At 40.4% G+C, this 22,804-nt stretch overlaps 1 protein-coding gene across 3 annotated transcripts; it reads right to left on the bottom strand.

The window, feature by feature from the left end:
* Positions 1 to 7,236: 7,236 nt before the first annotated feature.
* Positions 7,237 to 21,218, bottom strand: Rgn (regucalcin). Of its 3 annotated transcripts, none has more exons than XM_029473175.1 (7): positions 21,108 to 21,218; positions 18,965 to 19,143; positions 17,004 to 17,186; positions 11,557 to 11,772; positions 9,804 to 9,935; positions 9,170 to 9,324; positions 7,237 to 7,890 (listed from the first exon to the last, which is right to left on the bottom strand). In XM_029473175.1, the coding sequence occupies exons 2-7, from the start codon at positions 19,131 to 19,133 to the stop codon at positions 7,840 to 7,842; spliced, it is 906 nt and encodes a 301-aa protein (XP_029329035.1). In that variant the 5' UTR covers positions 19,134 to 19,143; positions 21,108 to 21,218; the 3' UTR covers positions 7,237 to 7,839. The 3 variants fall into 3 exon arrangements, with proteins under 3 accessions (XP_029329035.1, XP_021009378.1, XP_021009377.1); XM_021153719.2 differs by lacking the exon at positions 21,108 to 21,218 and adding an exon at positions 19,655 to 19,752; XM_021153718.2 differs by lacking the exon at positions 21,108 to 21,218 and adding an exon at positions 19,627 to 19,735.
* Between the last annotated feature and the right edge of the window lie 1,586 nt (positions 21,219 to 22,804).

Below are 22,804 nucleotides of genomic sequence, written 5' to 3'. Positions count from 1 at the left end.
TTCGGTATTCCTCAGGTGAGAATTCTTTGTTCAGTTGGCTCTTGTACCTGCCACCAGATCAGGAATGCTGGCCACTCAAAGGCAACTTTCCCCCTGCCTCTACTCTTTCCCCTCTACTCGTGGAACATTTTTGAGTGACTCCTTCTCCCTACCCTGGCACACTCTCCCCCTCACAAACTCACTTGATTTCAGGACATTTTTAAATTTTATGTCTTGATTTCTTCTTTGACCCATTCGGTAAAGAGGGTTTCTTTTGTTGTTGTTGTTGTTTGTTTGTTTTGTTTTTGTGACCCATTGAGGTTAATTAGGATTGCTTGCATGAACATAGGTGGAGGTTGTTTATTGGAGCATGGGCAACTTACCAGTGGCTACATCACTACTGTCTTCTCTCAACAGCCATTAAATGCCAATAGATCTTCAGAGATGTAGGGTCTCATTAATCTCTCCCTCATGCTAGGGACCTTCTGATTTTGGCAGCTAATCAGAAGACAGATTTTGAGACAATGAAATCCCTTCAAAGACCTATATATCCACATTGGCCTGCCTCTACCAGTGCCCTACCTCCTACCATATTCCAGTAACATCATCACATGATGATCCATCACTGAAGTAATTCACTGCTTATATCAGGGTCCTTATGATCAAATCAGCTAACTTTCAAAGATTGCTTCTCCCAGTTGAGGAACAAGGTTTCAACACAGGAACCTTTGGTTTCATTTTCTGCCTAAAATACCAGCAGAGAAACAGCTGAAAAATCCTGGGCCTGGGGTGGAAGGATCAGTCTTCCGAAGCATATGGAAATGTTTTCTTTTTCTTTTTTGAGACCATCCATCACGTATTCCTAATTAGTTTGGTATTGATTATGTAGTCCAGGCTAGCCTCAGATTCCCAGCAATCTTCCTGCCTCAACATCCTGGTCCTGAGAGTATAAGCATGTTCTACCATGTGTGGAGTGAAGAACTTGATCTATGGCTTTAACTAGAGCCTGATACCTGTTGGAGACTTTCCAAAAGATCTCTTGAAGCTGTGTATAGATCCCATGGGGCTAAATCCATGTGGCTTCCAGAGTCAAGTTGAGCACATCAGTCAACCTTTCAGGTCAGATCAGGGAGTGACCAGGGCAATGTTAGGTGACTAGTTGAAAAGGGTGGGGCTAGAGAGATGGCTCAGTGGTTAAGAGCACTAAATGCTCTTCCAGAGGTCCTGAGTTCAATTCCCAGCAACCACTTGGTGGATCACAACAACCATCTGTAATGAGATCCAATGCCCTCTTCTGGTGTGTGTCTGAACAGCTACAGTATATATATATATATATATATATATATATATATATATATATATAAAATAAATTTAAAAAAACTTTTAAAAAAGAAAGAAAGAAAAGGGTAGAGCCCAGATGCATTGTGTTGTTTAACAGAGTGTCTCCTGGAGATTGCATATACCGTTCACACTGGCCCCTGGGATCACCCTATAGGGTTCCTCAATTCCCCAACTGCCTTCTACATGATGGACTAGACTGTAAATTTAGTCACTGGAGGAGGATTTGGGGAAGTTAGCACTAGTGGTGCAAGTTGGAATTTGTCCACTGAAGGCAGAGATTCTAACTTGATTTCTGCCAGGCCAGGTGAGGTCTGTTTGCAAAGACCAGAACTCAGTTTTTCAAACAAACAGTGAGACTCAGTGGAGCCAGTTGGGGGTGGGGTGGGGGGCTGGGTCAGTGGAAGCAGAAACTGGTAACATAATTTGCGAGCTGAAATCTGGGACAGGGAAGACAGGACTGTGAGTCAGAGTCAGGTGTTAGTGTTTGGTTTAAGGACCCTGGACCCAATGTCTGACAGAAGAAGGTCAATGTCCATACTGAGAACTTTAAAGGATTCTGAAAATTTATGAACATGCTGTCCTGTTTCATGGATACAAATGGAGGCATGAGACTCTGATGGGGGAAAAAGGATGTTAGGGGCTGGAGAAGTGGTTCAGTGGTTAATAGCGTTTGTTGCTCTTGCAGAGGACCTGAGTTTGGTTCCCAGCACTCACATCAGGTGGCTCACAACTACCTGTAACCCTAGCTCCAGAGCCAGTGCCTTCTGGTTTCCACAGGCACCCACACACACATGCACATGTTGCCCCCACATAATTAAAAATATATCTTTTAAAATAAACAAAAAGGAATAACAGACATTACCATTCACAGCAAAGGCAATAGCCAGACTATTGGCAGCAAGTTCAGGTTGGTTTTTTACATCCCTTATCTCTCAAGGGGGTGATACAGATCTGGGTACATGTGCATGTCTGCACCCGTTGTAGCTGTGTTATAGGAGAGGAACACTGAGCTGGGATTTGTTGTTGTTATCATGAGCAGGTTTTGTGTAGAAGTTACCTACCATTTCTCAAGGGAGTTCTCTGAGATATAACCCGTGTAATATATTCAGGACTATGCATTTTTTCCCTACCCAAGAAGGTGCAGGGAAGCTCAGGAAGTTTTTTTAAGATTGTCTTTTGGCAAGTCAAATTCACCACACCATCTTTGTAGTTTGACAAGGTATGATTTGGGAGTTCACTTTAAGTCTGGGCATGCAGGTTAGCCAGAGATATTAATTGACTGTCAACCAGATGTCAATTTTAGGAGACTGATTGAGGTGCTGGGAAGATAGCTCAGTAAAGTGCTAGACTTATAAGCATAAGGACCTGAATTTGATTGGAACTCACTTTAAAAAGCTACACATGCTGGTGTTTATAATCCCAGCATTGAGGAGTTGGAGACAGGTGCACAGTCAACCTAGCCTACTTGGGAAGTTCTAGGTCAACAAGAGACCCTGTCTTTTAAAACAAAATCCTTATTTTTGTTTATTTATTTTTATGGGTACAGGTGTTTTGCCTGCATGCCTTTGCACCATGTGTATACCTGGTGTTTGAGGAGGCCAGAAGAGGTCATTGGATCCCTGTGACTGGAGTTACAGAGGATTGTAAGATACCATGTAGGTGCTAGGAATTGAACCCAGGTCCTCTAAAAGAACAATCTCTAAAAAAGACTATGTCTTAAAAGTAAAGAATGTGTATGGTGCCTGAGGAATAATACTCAAGGTTCTCTGAATTTTTGAAGAATATTTTTCCCTTTTAGGTTTATCTATTTTATGTATATGAGGGTTTTGGCTGCATTTGTATATTTGCACTGTGTGTGCTGATAATGGAGGTCAGAAGAGGGTATTAGATACCCAAGACTGGAGTTACAGATGCTTGTACAGATGCCACCTTGCGGATACTGGGAATTGAACCTGAGTCCTCTGCAAGAGCAGCAGGCATTTTTAAAAAATTATTTATTTTATTTATATATGAGTATACTGTAACTGTCTTCATACATACCAGAAGAGGGCATTGGATCTCATTACAAATGGTTGTAAGCCACCATGTGGTTGCTGGGGATTGAACTTAGGACCTCTAGAAGAGCAGTGCTCTTAGCCACTGTGCCATCTCTCAAGCTTCAGCAGCAAGAATTCTTAACCACTAAGAAAACTCTCTGACTCTGTTCTTGTTGCCTTAACTGTCAACTTGATACAGTCTAAACTCACTTGAGAAGGGAGTCTCAATTGTGGGTTGCCCAGATCAAACTGGCCCATGGGCATGTCTGTGGGAAGATTGCCTTGATTGTTAATTGGTGAAGGAGGGCCCAGTCCACTGTGGGCAGTACTTCCCTGGGCAGGCTGTCCTGAGGCTATATAGAAAAGCTAACTAAGCATGAGTCTGAGAGTGAGTCATCAATCAGTGTTTCTTCACAGTTTCTGCTGTATCCTTGACTGTGAGTTCACTCACTGGTTAGAGGTAATGCTAAATGGAACAGCAAGCAATCCAGCCTTCAACTTCCTGCCCCAACTTCCCTCCATGATGGGCTGTGATCTGCAAGTGTAAGATGAATCAAATACTTTCCTCGGTTGCCTTTGGTCAGGGTGTTTTATTGCAACATAAAAGCAAACTAGAACAACGACTGACCAGGAAAGGCATAGATAGTGCAGATATTAATGCTTGTCATGCATGGGTGGAGGCTTCCATCACTGGGGAAATGATTATAATCTCTGTCTCACTAGACTGTGTTTCCAGATTTGGGGTTTTAGAGAGGGAAGTTGGGCTAAACTGGCCATTTTTCCTTGAGGTCTGTTGTTCAGAATTTTCAGAGTACTCCACCAGAGCCCCTAGAGTTCCTCTGCCATTCCACTATGCTTTGACCTACCTCCTGGGCAGAATGAGTGGCTTAGTCTAGGTAACTGTAATGGGGGACAGATGTCTTGTTTTATGCTTCTTAGACAATCCCTGATCTCTTGAGTTTTCACAATGAAGTTATTTTGCCCTCTTTGCAGTCCTGAATATGTGATAACTGTTGCTATGTGAATTTCCTTCATTGAAGAATAAAGATCAGAAAGAATCAAGTAGAAATAAGAAAATATGCAGACAAGAGTAGGCATAGGTAGAGGAGGCAAGTCTGGGTTTCTGATGTACCATATTCCCTCAAAAGTCCCAGTAAGGAGGCCTTTGCAGATTGGGCTTGAACCCAGCTCCTGACCTGTATGTACATACATACCAGATGGAGAACTGAGTTAAAGCTGGACCTCCATCCAACTCCAGCCTAACTTCTGGGTGGTACATGCACAGGACACCTGAGCAAAGCTTATGAAAACTGCAACTGACATTGAAACCATGACTGCAAGAACTTGTGGCTTCAACCTGACTCTATAGATTCTCTAAAGAAACAGACATCAATATTCCTCATAGGATTTTAACAAGATCCAGTCTCACATGCAATATTCAAAATGCCCAGGAAACAATCCAAAATTACTCACTATATTAAACAATGAATTGCCTAACTTAAGTGGGGAAAAGATTACCAATAGATGTCAAGAGTAAGATCATGCAGGTTTTGGAATGATCTGATATATAATTATACAACAGCTATTACAAACAATATTGAAAAGGCAATCTCAAAAATTCTGAGGAGAAATATTAAAATGGGTTGAAGAGTGTAGTTCAGAATTAGAACACTTGCTTAGCATGCTCAAAGCCTTTGGTTTCCATCCCCAGGATTTCAAAATAGGCATTATTTGAGGCAGGCAATGTGAGATATGCCTATAACTCCAGCACTAAAGTGGAGACTAAAGTGGGGGCTCTTGAGTTTAAGCCAACTGGGGATATATAGCAAGACTCTGACTCATGGTGAACTCATTTAATCTCAGCACTCAGGAAGCAGAGGCAGGTGGATCTTTGAGAGTTTGAAGTCATCCTAGCCTGTTTTACATATTAAGTTTCAAATCAGTCAGAATTATACAGAGAGACCTTCTCTCAAAACAAAACAACCAGAAACATTAGCTCTACAATTTAAAATCCATAAGGCACTCATTAAAAATTTCTATAAGTTTGGAGAGATGGCACAGTAGTTAAGAGCACTGGCTGGTCTTTCTTGAGGATCAGGTTTTGATGCCCAGAACCCACATAGCTCACAACTGTGTAAGAATCCAGTCCCAGAGAATGGGATGTTTAGTCTCTATTGTCCACTTGACAGAACTTAGACTAACCTAGGAAATAGGCCTCTGGGAGTCTGTATGAAGGTGTTTCTCACTGAAGGGGAACAACCCACCATGAATGGAGGTGGAACCATTCCATTGTCTGCGGTCCTAGAGTGAACACAAAGGAGAAACTGAGTAAAGCACCAGACTTTTTCATCTCTTGGGTTCCAGTCAGCAGATACAATATGCTCCTCCATGCCTTCTTCTCCATCTGAGCCTCCCCTCCAGCCATGCCTTCCCCTTCTTGATGAACCAACTGTAATTGGCAACTCTGAGCCAAAGTAAATAACTTCTTTTTTATAAGATATTTTGTCACAGCAACAAGAAGTCACTAATACAACAGCTGATTCTCTCAAATTATTCTATAACTTTTTTTAAAATTATTTATTATATGTGTAAGTACACTGTAGCTGTCTTCAGACACTCCAGAAGAGGGCATCAGATCACATTACGGATGGTTGTGAGCCACCATGTGGTTGCTGGGAATTGAACTCAGGACCTCCAGGAGAGCAGTCAGTGCTCTTAACCTCTGAGCCATCTCTCCAGCCCCTATTCTATAACTTTTAAAGGAATTTCAATTAACATTAGAGTATGTTTTATTCAATTTAAGATTTAAATTTTTAAATTAAAATTTTTAAGAATTTATAAATGGGCTGATGTGCATTTCAGTTCTAGACTATATGTTTAATATGAGTCTAAATTCAATTTCTAGTATCCAAATATGACTAAAATAAAAAATTATTGAAGGTCAGACTAACATGACTAAAACTACTCTGAAGTTGGAAGTGCTTAAGGCTAGCTTAGATGACAGTGACATTTTGTTTAAAACAAAACAAAACAAGCAAAACTTAAAACAACAAATTTGGAGAAATCACACTTTCCAGTTTGTGTGTGTGTGTGTGTGTGTGTGTGTGTGTGTGTACTAGGGACTGAACCCAGAGCTTTATGCATGGGGGACAAACCGTTTACCAGTGAGCTATATCGCCAGCCTGGCACTACCCAATTTTAAGGTCAATTGAAATTGAAAGGGAGAGAAAGCAGATCAGTTATATTCTGGGGATGGGGCACAAGCATGCTGAAGGGCAGAAGAAAAGAATGATAGGTGGGCACCATAAATGTTTGTGGATAGTGCAGATTCATTTTGTCTATGTAGTTGATATGAATATATATGACACACATCTGAATATATGACAACTTTGTATACTTTAAATATCATCAGGCTAATTATAGTGCCAACAATATTGCTTTAAAAGTTCTTTCCAAGATAGGCATGGTAGCACACATCTGTAATCTTAGCACCTGGGAAATGGAGGCAGGAGACTCAGGAGTTCAAGGTCAGTCTCACCTACATAGCAAGCTCAAAACCAACCTGAGCTACATGAGAGAAACCTCATCTCCAAAAAGGAAGAGAAGGAAGAGAGGGAGGAAGAGAAAGCAGCAGCAGCAGCAGCAAGTAAAATGGCTTAGCCAGTAAAGGTGCAACTTGAGTTCAATCCCGTCAACCCATGAGTCCCATAAGTAAGTTGCTCTCTGATCAATTTACACACATAAACACAGAGGGGGAAGGGAGAGAGGGAGGGAAAGAGGAAGGGAGGGAGGGAGCGAGAGAGAGAGAGAGGAGAGAGAGAGAGAGAGAGAGAGAGAGAGAGAGAGGAGAGAGAGAGTAAAAGTAAACAATGGAAAGAAATTTCTTTGCAATGTGATGCATTTATTTGTATAACCACCAGGTGGCAATTAGAACCACAGATTGTGCCCCAGGGTTTGAATAACATCTTCTTCCAGTATTTTAGTTTGTAAAATAACACACATGAAAAGTTATATAATCATTATAAATTATTATTAAGTTTCTATGCATTGATTTTTGAAGCCTTATGCGCAGCAAATATGGAACACAGAAAAAGAATGGTCACAGTCCCATTTCAACCCCCAGAGCAATTTGCCATCATCAAGCTGATTGATAGTTGAACTCTCTGTTGCATTTCTACAGAACTGCTTATAATAGAAGGCCTAGAGTGTGTTGTCAAAACCACTTGTCATTCTCTGGGGAAAATCTTCGACCTTTAAAAAATTGTAAATAAAGGAATCCAGGGATGACGTTTTTCATTAATATGTTATGCCCTAGGTTTATTCAACCAGAACCCAATCAAAGATGTAAATTAAAGCTTAACCATGCTATAATATCACCACCTCATTAAAAAAAAAACTAAATTGAAAGTTCATTGATTCCAGTCCCTTAATTCTTCAGTTATCTTCAAAGCTTTTTCTTCTGACAGCAAGGAAGAGCTGCAGTTCACCCTGCATATGAATATGGGGCAATTCCTTTGACCCCGAGACCCGTTATCTGTTGAGAAAAAAAGAGTGGAACTGATAAATAGTCTTCAAAACCATTGTTACAAAGCCAGGCTTGGTGGTTCATACTTACAATCCCAGCATTTGGGAGGCTGAGGCAGTAAGACTGCTGTGAGTGCAAGGCCAACCTGGGATATATAGTGAGACCTTGCTAGACACAAACCATCACCAAACAAATTATGTACAATAATATATCTAGCTACCTTTAACAATCCTGTTTTTTAAAAAAGTATTTATTTATTTTGCATACATGAGTACACTGTCGTTCTCTTCAAACACACTAGAAGAGAACATCAGATCCCATTAGAGATGGTTGTGAGCCACCATATGGTTGCTGGGAATTGAACTCGGGACCTCCGAAAGAGCAGACAGTGCTCTCAACCACAGAGCCATCTCTCCAGCCCTCTGCCCCCAGTTTTATTTTCTATCATGAAAAAGAATTAGCTGACAAGCTATTATATGATTCAAGCAGTCATTCACATACATTCTGGACCAATAAGCAAGTACGCACATTGATAGATAACAATTTATTCCTATCATTTTCTCATCTGCCAAGAAAAGTGTTTCTATTTTTCTACTTTTTTGTTTTTTGTTTTGTTTTTTGTTTGTTTGGTTTTTTGTTTTGTTTTGTTTTCAAGACAGGGTTTCTCTGTGTAGCCTTGGCTGTCCTGGAACTCACTTTGTAGACCAGGTTGGCCTCCAACTCAGAAATTTGCCTGTCTCTGCCTCCCAAGTGCTGAGATTAAAGGCGTGTGCCACCATGCCAGGCTTACTTTAAAAAAACAAAACCAAAAAAGATTTACTTACTTATTTTATGCATGTGAGTACACTGTCTTCAGACCAGAAGAGGGCATCAGATCCCACTACAGATTGAACCCAGGACCTCTGGAAGAGCAGTCAGTGCTCTCAACCCATTGACCCATCTCTCAGCCCTCAAAATGTGTATTTTTTTTTATTGGTGTTTGTTGTCACAAAAATTGTTTAAAACCTACAAATCTCTTTAGGACATCAAAACAATCAGATGATTTTACAAATTCTACTGAAACATGAAAATATTTTTAAAATACTGGAAGTAAGCCAGACACGCCATCCTGAACTTTATAAAATGTATATTTGCAAAAACTGAAATAATTGAGTTTAGTGTGATTAGCTTAACATGATAAATGGAAATAATTTTTGGATGTTTGCAAAAGCACCGTTCAATTTTTTTAACAGAATACCCTCCACAATGCCCCTCCCCCCCACACACACAGAAAAAAAGGCCATCTCACCTTGAAAATGTTACCAGCATCAGGCTGCCTCAAAAGGCCTTCAGCATTCAACCCATCCCTGGCACAGGTCACATACATTTCAGAGTAATCTTTCCCTCCAAAGCAGCATGAAGTTGTTTTATCAACAGGCAACTTCACAGTTTGCAGTCTTTTCCCTAGGTCACCAAATAAATTATTAAAAACTTAGTTCTAGACATTTCCAACATACATAATGCTTTTGGACCATTCATGGATGATAGGGATGATCTAAGAGACTGTGGATGTCAGAACTCATCCCTTGAAGAGAGTTAATATAGGCTGAATTTGACATGGCTATGTAGCCCAGGCTGTATCAAACTCACCATCCTCTAGTTTTAGCTTCCTTACACTTAAGTTTATAAGCTACTATATTATCTAGCTCCCATCTATGTATTTATTTAACTTAATTGCCTTTTCTGACAATTGGGTTTTGGTGGAGAAACTTATTTCCACAGGAAAAGAAGTTTTGACAATAAATTCTGGGTTATAGCTTTTACCTTTATTTCCAAAATCATTTAGTTAAGACTACTAATATGGCTTTAACCGTATCAGTAATGGTGTCTAGCACTGGTGTTTTCTGGAGTGGGTGGGATTTTCTATTTTGCCTCCAGCCTACCTGTCTCAGGATCTAGGCGAATTATTCTTCCTCCATTGTAACAGGCCACCCATAGCTTTCCCTCAGCATCAATGCACATTCCATCTGGGATTTGTTCATCTTTTTCCATCTTGTAAACAATTCTGCGGTTGGCTGTGGTTGAAAAACAAAACCAAAACAGGACCAAACAGTGGGTCACACAATGCTGACAAACAGTGCACTCTCAAGCTGGTTATAAATACTGGCCACTTAACAAAGGATTTCAAATACATGATTTGGAATAGATTCACTCCCTTTTGTCTTTATAAAGTTTTAAATGTTTTCTTTCCCTTTTACTTCTTTCTTTTCTCTTTTTCTCTTTTTTCTTTTTTTCTTCCTTCTTTATCGCAGTTCTGGGGATAGAATTAGGAACCTTGTGTACGTTAGACAACTCTTCTATCGCTAAATGAAATAAAGCTGATTTATTTAGAGACAAAGTCTCATACAACATCCAAGGCTGTAGTATTCATTGTGTAGCTCAACCTGTCTTCAGAGTCTTAAAGTAATCCATTTGCTTCAGTGTTAGGATTAGCCGTGAAGGATTGGCCACCAATAGGTAGCTCTCTGAGGCCAACCTCAACTAAGGTTAGGCAAACCCATTTCAGACATACTTCAGCCTGTGATTAGATTACTATCTTAGTTTCCCAAACTCCTACTTTGACCAAGTCTAAGATCTATATGGCAGCTAAATAGTACTATATGAACAATGCATGCACAAAACCTTGGGAGATACATATTCTTTTTCTTACTTTTTACAAAAATCAAGAAAGAAGTATTTAAAGAGCTTGCTTCTTAAAGGAAGGGCATTCTAAAGCCCACAGGATGCTTAAAGAAGATCCACAGTATCTAAACAATGACCATGCAAAGGGAGGGGAGCACTGGAATTGCATCTCAGTGCACACACTAAGAAATTAGTTTGATCCCCAGCACCTCAATAAACAGTGCAGAAGAGCAGCCAGCTACAAAATTCAGGTCATTCCTGCAATCAGATTGAAGTATAATGGAAAAATGTTAAAGCCATGTGCAAGGAAATTGGGTAAGAATAGTCATAAAAAAGAGCACTACATACTTCAAAGCAAAGCATCTGTACTGGAATAGTTTGCCCTTGATTAAATCTACATAAAGTCTTGTGATTTTTTTTTCAAGTCATTTTTATGATTGGTTTTGCTCTTCCTGTCTGGCACTTTTCATCAAACAGTTTCAAGGTCTCCCTTCTAAATTCTTCTAAATAATTTCTTTCCTCGAAGTTTCCAGTGATGGCTCATTTTACAGAACATTGATGGAACTGAACCAACCTGGAAGCACTTTTCTGTTATTTTTCCATTTCAAAGGTTGTTCATTTGCCCGTGAATACTTGCCTATGGTTAACTAAAGATCAAATAAGACTCAGAAACTAAAAGTTTCAGTCTTCCCCTCTTTTATCACATTCTCTTGTATAGTTTGTGCCTCTTGGCACTGTCTGATAGGGCAGGATCCATTCTCTAGGGAGGCCCTTTTTAGTGATGGAAAGGAAAATTCAAGGCCTATCTGCACTGTCTAGTGTAGCTACAGTGTTAATCTCAATTACCAGACTGGAGACGTATTGAGAACCACAGTCACTGGCAGCTTAGTGAAGTCTGTGCCATCATCAGTATATTGGGAAGTCCTCTATTTGACAAATAATGACATTTTCACATGGCTGAAGGAGATATATAAATATGAGTGATATTATGAAAAATAATAAAGATGTTCATACAAATCTGTCCTGTTTGCAGGTCATAGTCAAAGGCATCCACAGTGTAGGACAGGCTGTCAATGTAGTAGAAGATTTTATGGTCCAGGGACCAATCCAAACCATTGGAGATATCCACTTGGTCAAAGTATTTCTTCACACTGTGATCAGGAAAGAGGGAGTACAAGGACCCTTGGTGCCGCTCAAGAACAGCTGGGGCCGTTTCCTCAGCCATGGTACCTTTGGGAAACAAAAAAACCCATTAGCTCAGTCCTGCAGATTCTAACCCTGCACACAACCCCATCCTTTTTCATGAAGGATCATTTTCGCTATTTAAGTCAAGAGAGTTTTATACAATCTCAAATTTAAACAGTCTCTTAGATGTCTTTTAAAGATGGCAACTGTCTTTCTTTCTAATGCAAGTGAAAATCTGCCCAAAGGCTTGGTGTGGTGACACACATTTATGATATCAATACTTCAGATTATGAGACAGGGTAGTGAATTTGAAACAGCTTCTATGACTTTGAGGCCCAGTTACATTACATAACAACTCCTTGTTTGAAGCGCGCGCAAGCGCGCACACACACACACACACACACTTTTAGCAATTTAGAGATATGGTTTCAAATAAGGAGTAATCATGTACTAACCTTATCTTCTCCATCTAAGCACAAGTATAGAAAGCCTGAATAAAATGCACAGTATAAGCCAAGTTTGGTGGTCACCTGTAATCCTAGGCTGAAGGAGGAAGACTAGGAGATTGAGGACAGCCCTCAATATATAAAAATGTAACCCCTTAAAAGATATTTATGGCTGGGTGGTGGTGGCGCATGCCTTTAACTTGGGAGGCAGAGGCAGGCAGATTTCTGAGTTGGAGGTGAGACTCATCTACAAAGTGAGTTCCAGGATAGCCAGGGCTACACCGAGAAACCCTGTCTCGAAAAAAACACCCCTCCAAAGAGAAAGAAAGAAAGAAAGAAAGAAAGAAAGAAAGAAAGAAAGAAAGAAAGAGAGAGAGAGAGAGAGAGGGAGAGAGAGAGGGAAAGAAAGAAAGAAAGAAAGAAAGAAAGAAAGAAAGAAAGAAAGAAAGAAAGAAAGAAAGAAAGAAAGAAAGAAAAAGGAAAAAGATATTTATGGGGCTGGAGAGATGGCTCAGCCATTAAGAGCACCAACTGCACTTCCAGAGGTCCTGAGTTCAATTCCCAGCAACCACATGGTGGCTCACAACCATCTGTAATGGGATCTGATGCACTCTTCTGGAGTGTCTGAAGACAGCTACAGTGTACTCATATAAATAAAATAAATAAATCTTTTAAAAAAGTTATTTATGAACTTCTAGGCTTATCCTCAGCCTGTATAAAATAGATCAGATTGTAATCAGCATTCCAAAGGTTTCAGGAATGGAGCTAATGGGTAGAACTTTCCTACTCCAAATTAGCTTACAGGTACACATATGGAACAGATCCTCCTTGTACCTAATGCAAAGCAGGTTAGAATGACTGGCCTTCTTCCAAACACATATGCTGCTTCCTGAAATAACTATATCACGTTCTAAATTATTTAAACAATGTTCAGGGTCTCACAGCATAATATTCATAATGTCTAGGATTATTTGGTGTTATAATTTGGTGTTGAATATCTTCAAAAGTCCATGTGTTAAAGGCTTGGTATTCTGGGATGCTGTGGCTCTTTAGGGGGTGGAACCTATTTGAAGTTTTCAGGTTATTAGGAGAATGACCGTTAAAAGGATTGTGGAACACTGGCCAGTGCTGTCATCCTTTGCTTGCTGGCTTGCAAGGTGTGCAGTTTATTCTACCATACATTCTTTTGTTGTTGTTGTTTCCTTACATTTATTTTTACTTTAATTATTTAAGTTATTTAATAATTATTATCATAATAATTATACCGATTAAAATTTAACCAATACAATATGATTAATTATAATTATTTAATTTATATAATAAGTAATTTTATTTATTTACATTCCAGACATTATCCCTCTCCTGGTTCCTTCTTCAATAGTTAATCCCATTCCCCCTCCCCTTAGCCTCTGAGAAGGTGCTGCCCCCCAACCCCCTACCCTAGGGCATCAAGTCACTACAAGATTAGGTTTACCCTCTCCAACTAAGACCAGACAAGGCAGTCCTCTGTTTCTTATGTGCCAGGGGCCTCAGACCAGCCCGGGTATGTATGCTCTTTGGTTAGTGGCTCAGTCTCTGGGAGTTTTGAGGGGTCTGGTTAGTTGACATTGTTTCTACCACACATTCTTAACATAATGTGTTGCCTCACCAAAGGCCTAAAGAAATAGGGTTATTTGATTATGAACTGGAACTTTTGAAAACATGTATCATAATAACCTTTTCTCCCTTCATAAGCTAATTGTCTCATTTATCTCATTATTGTGACAGAAAGATGACTGATAAACTCAACAGCACAGAGAATGGTAGATGATCCCATCAGTGTAGGAAATCAACAGATTCTGAAAATTATATGGCACAGATGTTGGAAGGCTTTGGTAAAGATTAATGCAAAAAAAAACAATTATAAATTGATATGAAGAGAACTCCAAATAGAAAACATTACCACAGAAGTAGAAGATGAGAAGAATAACCAAACAAAAATAGAGAGTGCACTGGACTAGCTCACTGGCCGAAGAGTGTTGGCAAGAACAAAACATCAGAGTAGCCAGTGTTAGATCAATAGACATCATGCAAAGTGAAAACCAGAGGGAAAACACCTTGGAAGAAAAAGGAACAGCGCCTATAGCCAGGGGACAGCAAAAGGGCCAATACCTCCTTGAGATCCTAGAGAAAAAGAGTGCAGGGCCAAAGTTTTTCAAAGATTATGTGGCTCAAAACTCTCCAGATTGGATAAATATATAAAAGCTTTCAGTATATTTAAGAAGATGAGCAAATCTAAAACACAGCAAACAAAAAGAAACTCACACCTAACACAATATGATCAAATTGCTGAAAACCAAAGTCCAATAAAGATGCTTGAAAACAATGAAGGAAAAATGACATATAACATATGGCAAAGAGAGGAGTTACAGATTCAAAGTGGCCAATTCACTAATAATACATAGTAATTCCAAATGTGTGTGTTTACTAATAGAGATCTAAAATATACAAAGCAAAATTTGTCATGACTGTAAAGAGGTAGAAAACTATTGAATTACATTGGAAACAATTTCCTTCTCTCCGTGGTAGACAGAAATAGACAGAATGTTGGCAAAGGCACAGATAAACTGAAAGCTGAGTGTTACTGATGCTTACAAAAATGTTTGCCCAACAAAGGCAGAGTATGCATCCTTCTCAAGTGCTCCATTCACTGAAGTCATTATTCTTTTTAGTATTCATAGAGATACACTTAGCTGTCATGTGATCTCAGAAGCCAGAGCAGACTCTGATTAGAATGAAGAAACCAGAAAGCTACTGTATTTCATACTTCATTTTGAAAGAAGAAGGAATAGATTACAAATAGAAGAAGCAAACCTGAGTGGCAAGAGGACATAGTAGGTCCTCCTGGGGAGGATGGGTTACTGAGCAGTTGCTCAAAGATGGTTTGCTAGCTACTTCACAGGAAGAGATGGAAGGACATGTGAAAGGGCTATCCTTCTTTCTTGCTCCTTCTTAGGTTGGCCTTTATAGCCCAGGCTGGCACTAAACTTACAATGTTCCTGCCTCAGTTTCTTGAGTGCTAGGATAACAGGTGTATGACCTCAAGATCAGCTTTATAGGGCTGGAAAGATAGCTCAGCAGTTAAGAGCACCGACTATAGCCGGGTGGTGGTGGCACATGCCTTTATTTAATCCCAGCACTTGGGAGGCAGAGGCAGGTGGATTTCTGAGTTCAAGGCCAGCCTGGTCTACAAAGTGAGTTCCAGGACAGCCAGGGCTATACAGAGAAACCCCATCTCAAAAAACAAACAAACAAAAAAGCACTGACAATTTTTTTAGAGGTCCCAAGTTCAATTCCCAGCAACAACATGGTTGCTCACATCCATCTGTAGTGGGATCTGATGACCTCTTCTGGTGTGTCTGAAGAAAGCAACAGTGTACTCTTATAAAGTAATTTTTTTAAGATCAGATTTATTACTCTATCTGGCAAAAATTATTGGAAAAGGGACTCTCAATGGGTTTCCATCTTTAATCTTTCAACTTACTCTGGGTGATATCTGTGGTTTTACATAGTCCAGCAAGATGGGGACCAGTATATAGCCAGTTTCTCAGATCTTACCTTCCTTTTGTGGTGCTAGTGAGTCACCATAGGAAGAGTGGCATTAGACAACAACATGAGAAGGCAGTGTAGGAAGGTAAAAATAGAGATGGTGAATCAGCTTTGGCTAATTTCCAGGGTAGCTGTGATGGGAAGTAAATGAGAAATCAGTGTGAAATTTTCAACTAGTTGAAAATCTTTTAAAGTTTTATATATAGTAAGATGTGGTGGTTGATGTGTGTCTATAAGCTTAGCATTTGGGAGCTGGAGACAGTGGGATTGCAAGTTAGATGTAAGCCTGGGCTACATAGCAAATTTAAGGGCATCCTGGGTCTCATAACAAAGCTCTTTTATTAAAACAACAAAACAAAACAGCAGTTACTATGTAGTGGAGGAATGCAATAGGAACTTAACATCTCCAATGAGCAGTAGCAGGACAGTGTGTACCTCCAAACTGGATGCCCTGGGAAGGATAGGATATCACTTCCACAGTATTTCAGCCAGGAATGTCTAACATCAACCTAATCACAAGGAAACATCAGACATTTCCAAAAATGAAGACTGTTCTATTATTAAAGAGGGTGGGGTGGGACCATATTCTTCAAAAGTGGCAACACCATAAAAGAGGGGGAGGGGAATCAAGGAAATCTTCCATATTAAGAGGATGAAAAGACAAGTGCACTATGTCATTCTAGAATGGATTCCACACTGGGGGAGAAAATTCCAGAAAGGACATTATTTGGTCAGTTGATACAACAGGAATATAAACTTATTGAATCAATGATAAACTTCCGTAAGTTGCTTACTATATTGTGTTCACGTAAGAATATGCCATTTTTACCAGGCACGGTGGATTTCAAGGTGAGTTCAAGGCCAGCCTGATCTATAGAGCGAGTTTCAGACTAGTCAAGTTTGCATAGTGAGACCCTATTTCAGAAAAAAAGCCATTTTCCTTAGGAAACACACACCCGCACATGTGCACAAACACACACAGACACACAATTCTGGAGAGAAATAGATTTAGATAGAGTGTATATTAAAACAAGAACAAAATGTTTACAAGTAACTCTAGGTATGGACATATATAGAGATGAGGTATTCATTATATAGTATTACTTTTTGTGATAGAACACTTGTCTAGCATATATAGTTTTTTGTTCATCCCACAGCAACACACACACACATACACACAGATACACTCAAAGCAAGATTCAAAGACAGCAAATAGGGGCACAAATAAGAAAGAAATCATACCAGCAAAGTATCTCCCAGCAGGATCCACCTTCCCATCATTGAATCGATTATTTTTCTTATCTTCATCCACCGTGGCTAGGACAAATACTGATTGATTTTCCCAGTTCAAAGCACAGAACTTGGTTCCAATGGTGGCAACATAGCCTCCCAACTGTCGAAGTGCCACTGAACTGACTGGGGCATCTGCAGAGGCAAAGTCAACAGGTAAGCTCTGGTGGCCCTGTAGCACAGAGGTCATTGTGTCTTGTAACATCTCTTAGGAAAGGGGTCCAGTTAATACCATTTTCAAAAGGTCCTTATTTTTAATATATTTAATTATAAATTGTTTCTCATTTCTCAAATATTTTTGAAAGTATGCACGTGGACTGCAATGAAAAACAATCTTTATATCTCTTAATTATATTACTATATATTTTTTACTTTAATAGTTTAGTTTATCTGGTTTTAATACTCTTTCACGTATTTAAAAAATTCTTTTTACATGGAAAGAGATTACCATAATTTTACAGGAAATACATTTATCTGAATTTGTTTAGAAACATTTCCTAAGCACCCCATGAATGCTAAATTCTCTTAGCACAAAGCCCTGTTCAGAAGTTGATGCAAGCCTTTCAGAGCCCTGGGAATATGCAAGACCCTATAAAGGACCTTTTTAAACAAGGATCCTAACTATGGCCTGAGATATCTCCTGATAGCTTAGCCTCTTGAACTCCTGCTAACACACAAACCCTTTTTATGAGCGGGAAGCTTTGCAGATTAGGGGTAGGAATTTTGTGAATGCTGGGAATGAGGGACCAAGGAAGGAAGAGGCTAAACATTTTCTTTGGAGCTATAAACACATTGATAGGTAAATTAGATGCTGCTCCTAGTAGCATTTGAGAAGTGGAAGCAAGAATCTGTGAGTTCTACATCAACCTTAGTAACTACATAGCAAGTACTTGCCTTATAAAAAAAACAGATGACCAGAGTTCATTCCCCAAAATTCATAGTGGAAGAAAGACTCCTAAAAGTTGTCCTCTGACTTCTACACATGGTGAAAAGAGTAAACTCCTGCTAGTTGTCCTCTGACTTCAACATATGTGCCATAGGACCAGTACTCCCCACACAGACAAAATCATTTTTTTAAAAAAGCTACGTTTAGTCTGGGAATGGAATTAGTGGTATGTACAAACTTCTGGATTCAATCCCCAACACCAGGAAAAAACAAGCTTTAAGTTGTCAGTTGGATTCATGGGAAGATACCAGAAACCAGAAATTCCTGTAATTTGGGGAAAATCCCGGTATCTCTTCCCATGCATCCAATAATAAAACCAGAAACTTGTTTGTCTACTGGTAATCACACCCAGCCTATTGCTTTGAGCCATAAAAAAGCCTTAGAAACTCCTTATCTTAAACCACAAAGCTCTCTTGGGAGTCCTGTCAGGAATACCACAGTTGTGCAGTCCTGGTTGATGCTTTTGAAGCCCAAGAATTCTTTTTCACAAAGAAGTGAGTGATAGATACATCTTACATCTGTTCTTGGTTTTTGTTTTAAAATGGTGATTTTGGCCTAACCAGGGTAGATGGCTTTTGCTGTGCTATTAATGGAGTCTTCCATTCTGGATGCTCTCATCAGAAGTCAATCAGGAAAGAAACACTATAATACCTAAGCATCAAAACAATGATGTGGCACAATGAGCATGAGTTTGCCTGAGGCCTAGCATCACAAACCAAAACAAAGAAAGTTAGGAAGGTTATGACCCATACAAGAGGATGAGAAAAGCATGGAAGATCCATCATTTCCAATTTGAGTTCAAGTGAATCACACATGGAATCACAGACACTGCCAACATGGTTTCAAAGCATTTTCAGTTGGGCTTTAACCAGAAAGATCCAGGACAATGACAAGCAGGGTGACATTAGCCCCTGCACTGGGAAAAGATGGCTCACTGCAAGGAAAGCAGCTCAGTTTTCATACTTACCCACAGCAACTCGCTGCACTTGATTGCTGACTGAATCCCATCGACAAATAATCTTTGAAGGGATATCTACAAACAGTAGCGACTGTGATGCTTCCTCCCATACAGGAGACTCCCCACACCTGTAGTTCTCCCGTAAAACAACTTCAATTTTGATGGAAGACATGGTCATAGGAAAAGGACTGAAAGAAACAGAAAAAAAGGCAATGCAGTTGAATGGAGCAAATTTAGTACAGATGGCAGGCACATCTTGAGGTGTGGCTCTGTGCAGGTATAGTTTTCACAAATCACAGGTTAACAGCAATCCTGCATTCTATCTGCACCATGCTTCCAACATCTTAGACAGTATTTAAAACTTTGAGCAATAAAGGATTTTTTTTTAAGTTAAGGAACACTCAGTAGCATTTCTGTACACTGTAAATTCTGACTTTCATATGCACTGAGAAGTCAAAAATGTTACTTGTTTTACTATAAGATTAATTTTATCACAGCAATCTGGGAACAAACTGAAACCTCCCTTAGGTATGCCAGTATTGGATCAAAATAGACATGTGGGTGTATTTCCTCAACTCCCAATCAGAGCAAGGTGTACAGCAAGACAGGAGGTGGTTTGTAGGAAGAAGGAGCTAAGAAGACATGACATGAAACATCTTCAGTCAACTTACCAGTGAAGTTTTTTTTTTTTCAAGATACCTTTAAAATCGTAGACAAAGGAAAACTCCACTATCCACACCTGGGCTGTAATGACTCCTGGCAAGCTTGCTAGTCAGTGCTTTTTATGGCAGCACTCTGACCTCCCAAGGGGTGGGCAGCTCCCTCATTGGTGGCCCCTCTGGGTGTCTGCAGGTTACCTTTTCATGCTGCCACCTCTCCCTCATTCATTGATGCTATTGATTTCCTTGGGAGGGGGGGAGCAGCCAGTTTTAGAAATGTGTACATCAGTGATAATATACTGAATTAAGTTAACAGCCAGAGTCTTGGTATATGGCTGAGGTATATAGCCTATTCTAGGCCCTGGGATTAAGAGCTGGCACTGTCCCTATCTCCAATCCCAACTCATGTTCATTTTCAATTCAGATAATGGCTGGTATGAAGGGCATTTTTCCCTGGGGTGTATACAGTTGCTTGTTTGTTTTTTACTGGTAGTTCTGGGATAGAACTAGGACCTTGAATGTATTCTGCTACAGAGCTATGCCTCCAGCTCCACTGGAATGGATGAACTCACAGCCCCCTTGGTTGTATCTTGCTTCCTTGCATGAGGCCAGTTTGGCAGGGAGCCTTGAACCCCACAGGCAAAGAACATTCTATGCTTGGACTTTAGGCCAAAGACCAGTGAACTGGGAGAAAGAAGAAAGAAGAGAAGAGGAGAGAAGAGAAGAGAAGAGAAGAGAAGAGAAGAGAAGAGAAGAGAAGAGAAGAGAAGAGAAGAGAAGAGAAGAAGAGAAAAACTATCAGGAAAAACAAAAAGAGAACAGTCAAAAATTCTCCCTTGAAGGGGAAGGAACTTTGCAGTCTACCCCAGTAGACATTAGTGCTGATAGAAATTGCCAACACCTTCAACGGTTCTCCCTGGGGGTCTTACTGCTTTGAACTAGGTAGTCCTACACATGGGTGGGCAAATGAATCCAAGAAGGAGGGGGAGGAAAATAACTTGTGGTTTAATGTTTCCTTGAATAAACTGCATGTTTTTGGGAATATAGTTCAGAACTGTCTCAAATTATTAACTACCAGCGCTGTAGCATTTGCCATTTTCATTGGCTGTTAAAAATTGGCCCAGGCTCCAAAGGGCTTTCATGCTATCAATCGTAGATAAGCCCCAAGATCAGATGTTGGAGTTTTGCAATAGCTTAACCCCACACTTTGTCCTGCAAGCGATGTGTGTGGAGGGGTGGGGGCAGTGCTGCCAAAGGACCTGTTTCTACCAGGAATTCTGGCTGCAAACTGGTGGCTTGGGCGGGACGGGGTGGGGGGAAGGGTGGTGATAGAGGACTGATAATCAGGGGTCCGCGCTGCACGTGAAGTACCTGTACCAAAGGGGTAACACTGCTGCAGCCTCTAGGGGCAGGGGACAGTGACAACAATGGCAGAACTCTGAAGCTAAACTCCCGCTGCCTTGCTCCTGCCACGGGGCTCACTGGCTACTTACAGAGCAGTCTCAGCACCGGATTGGGAGACTGGGTTGAACGAATCTAGCTTCCCAGTTGCCTTCGCCCAAATCTAGCTTCTTCGTCTTCCCCACCAAGACGGTCCTGTCCCGGTTATTCACAGGGCTAGTGACAGTGCGGTGGATTCAAAAGCTAGGCAGAGAACCTTGGGAAGGAAAAAAACTCCCCAGGGACACGGAGGCTAGGCAGTTAGGTAGCCGCAGGCCCGGGGACTGGCAGAGACTAGCGACCCTGAGGGCTCACCCTTCTCCCTCCCTCCGGGTGCCCACGCTGTCCCTTCATTTTCCAGCAACTGGTAACTGGAAGTACCCAGCTAAATCCACCCCAGACAGGCGTGAGAAGCTGCAGGAGTAAAGCAAATGTAAGCTTTGGGTTTGGACAGCTTTCTTTATATAATCAATCTCTTAGTTCAGCAAACAGAAAGAAATTGTTAAAATGCCTAAGGGATTGAGACAGGGATCTTGTTAAACACAAATAGGTTAAAAAGGAAAGAACAAAGCGGTTAAACAAAGCCTTCCTCTCCCTAGCTGGGAAGACCTTGGTGGCAGCAGGCCAACGCTTGCAAAATGCTTTTGGAAGGGGAAGAAACATGCCTTTATTTGATTTGGTTTAAAAATCACATGGAATAAACGATTCTAAATGACATAGGCCAAACATAGCTACACTCTCAATAGCATAGTGCTCACCTGGTGTGTCTGGATGTCTCAAAGGCACTCGAGGCGTTCTTTTCCCTTCATTTTATAAGGCTCGGTGAAACTCCGAGCCAATCACCTCCAGGTGCTCTACCACTGACTCATTCCCCTAGCACCTAAGACATTGTTTCTTGGCAGTTTCATTATGCAGTCCATGCTGGCCTTGAATTCATAGTACTTCTTTTGTCATCTGGAATTACAGACCTACATCATCAACCCAAATCGAAACTCAGCCCTCCCCCCTCTCTTTATTCTTTTGAGACAGTCTCAAGTAGCCTGCAATGGCTTCAATTTAGTTATATAGCTGAGAATAGCCTTGAGTCCTCTGCCCCATTTTTTCTTTTTCTTTTTAAAAAACTATTTACTCATTTTAATGTGTGTGGGGGCTTTGCTTACATGTATATAAGTGCACTGCATACATGCATACCTGGTATAAATATAACTTTTCTTATTTGATGTAATTGTCATCTCTGAGGTTTACTTCATCAGACTGCTAACTGTCTAGTCCTGTAAACTTCTAGCCTCTGTTACAGTATTATCAAGGCCTAGAATGTTTTCAGTCTCTGAGACTAAATAAGCTCACCATTTCTACTTATTTCTGATATCTGGCTGGCTGGTTTAACTCAGCTGGGTTAAAACTCCTCTCCAAGCTAAAACTGATTCAATCTGGCTTCTCTCTTGGCCTCTCCTGAATTGCTCTGCTTGGCCTCATACTAACTTTGCCATTCTGGTCTAACCTTCTGGCTTCTTCTCCATCTCTGGCTCATTCAGCCTGTCTTTGTAAAACTTTCCTGGTAAAACTGCCCCTCCTCTCTCTGCACTGCCCCTGAAGTAGCTTCTCTTTCCTATTTCTTCTTGTGAGAGTTAGGCATATCCCATTCTGTCAGATCTTTTTCTGATTCATCACTGTCTGCCTCTCAACTAGACATCACTTGCAAACATGTTGCTCCATTCTACAAACCAGTTTTACCTTCATCGATTGGGAT

Source organism: Mus caroli, chromosome X (assembly GCF_900094665.2).
Source record: "Mus caroli chromosome X, CAROLI_EIJ_v1.1, whole genome shotgun sequence".
NCBI lineage: Eukaryota > Metazoa > Chordata > Mammalia > Rodentia > Muridae > Mus > Mus caroli.
The sequence above is the reverse complement of the archived record's forward strand: the minus strand, read 5'-3'. Positions and strand labels throughout refer to the sequence as shown.

What these genes read in the sequence shown, in the direction of transcription:
- Rgn (XM_029473175.1), bottom strand. Translation starts at nt 19,133, where the DNA reads ATGACCATGTCTTCCATCAAAATTGAAGTTGTTTTACGGGAGAACTAC. An exon ending in TGCTGGGAGATACTTTGCTG is followed by an intron (nt 11,773 to 17,003) that starts GTATGATTTCTT and finishes TGTTTCCCAAAG; the next exon opens with GTACCATGGCTGAGGAAACG. An exon ending in TCGCCTAGATCCTGAGACAG is followed by an intron (nt 9,325 to 9,803) that starts GTAGGCTGGAGG and finishes TTGGTGACCTAG; the next exon opens with GGAAAAGACTGCAAACTGTG.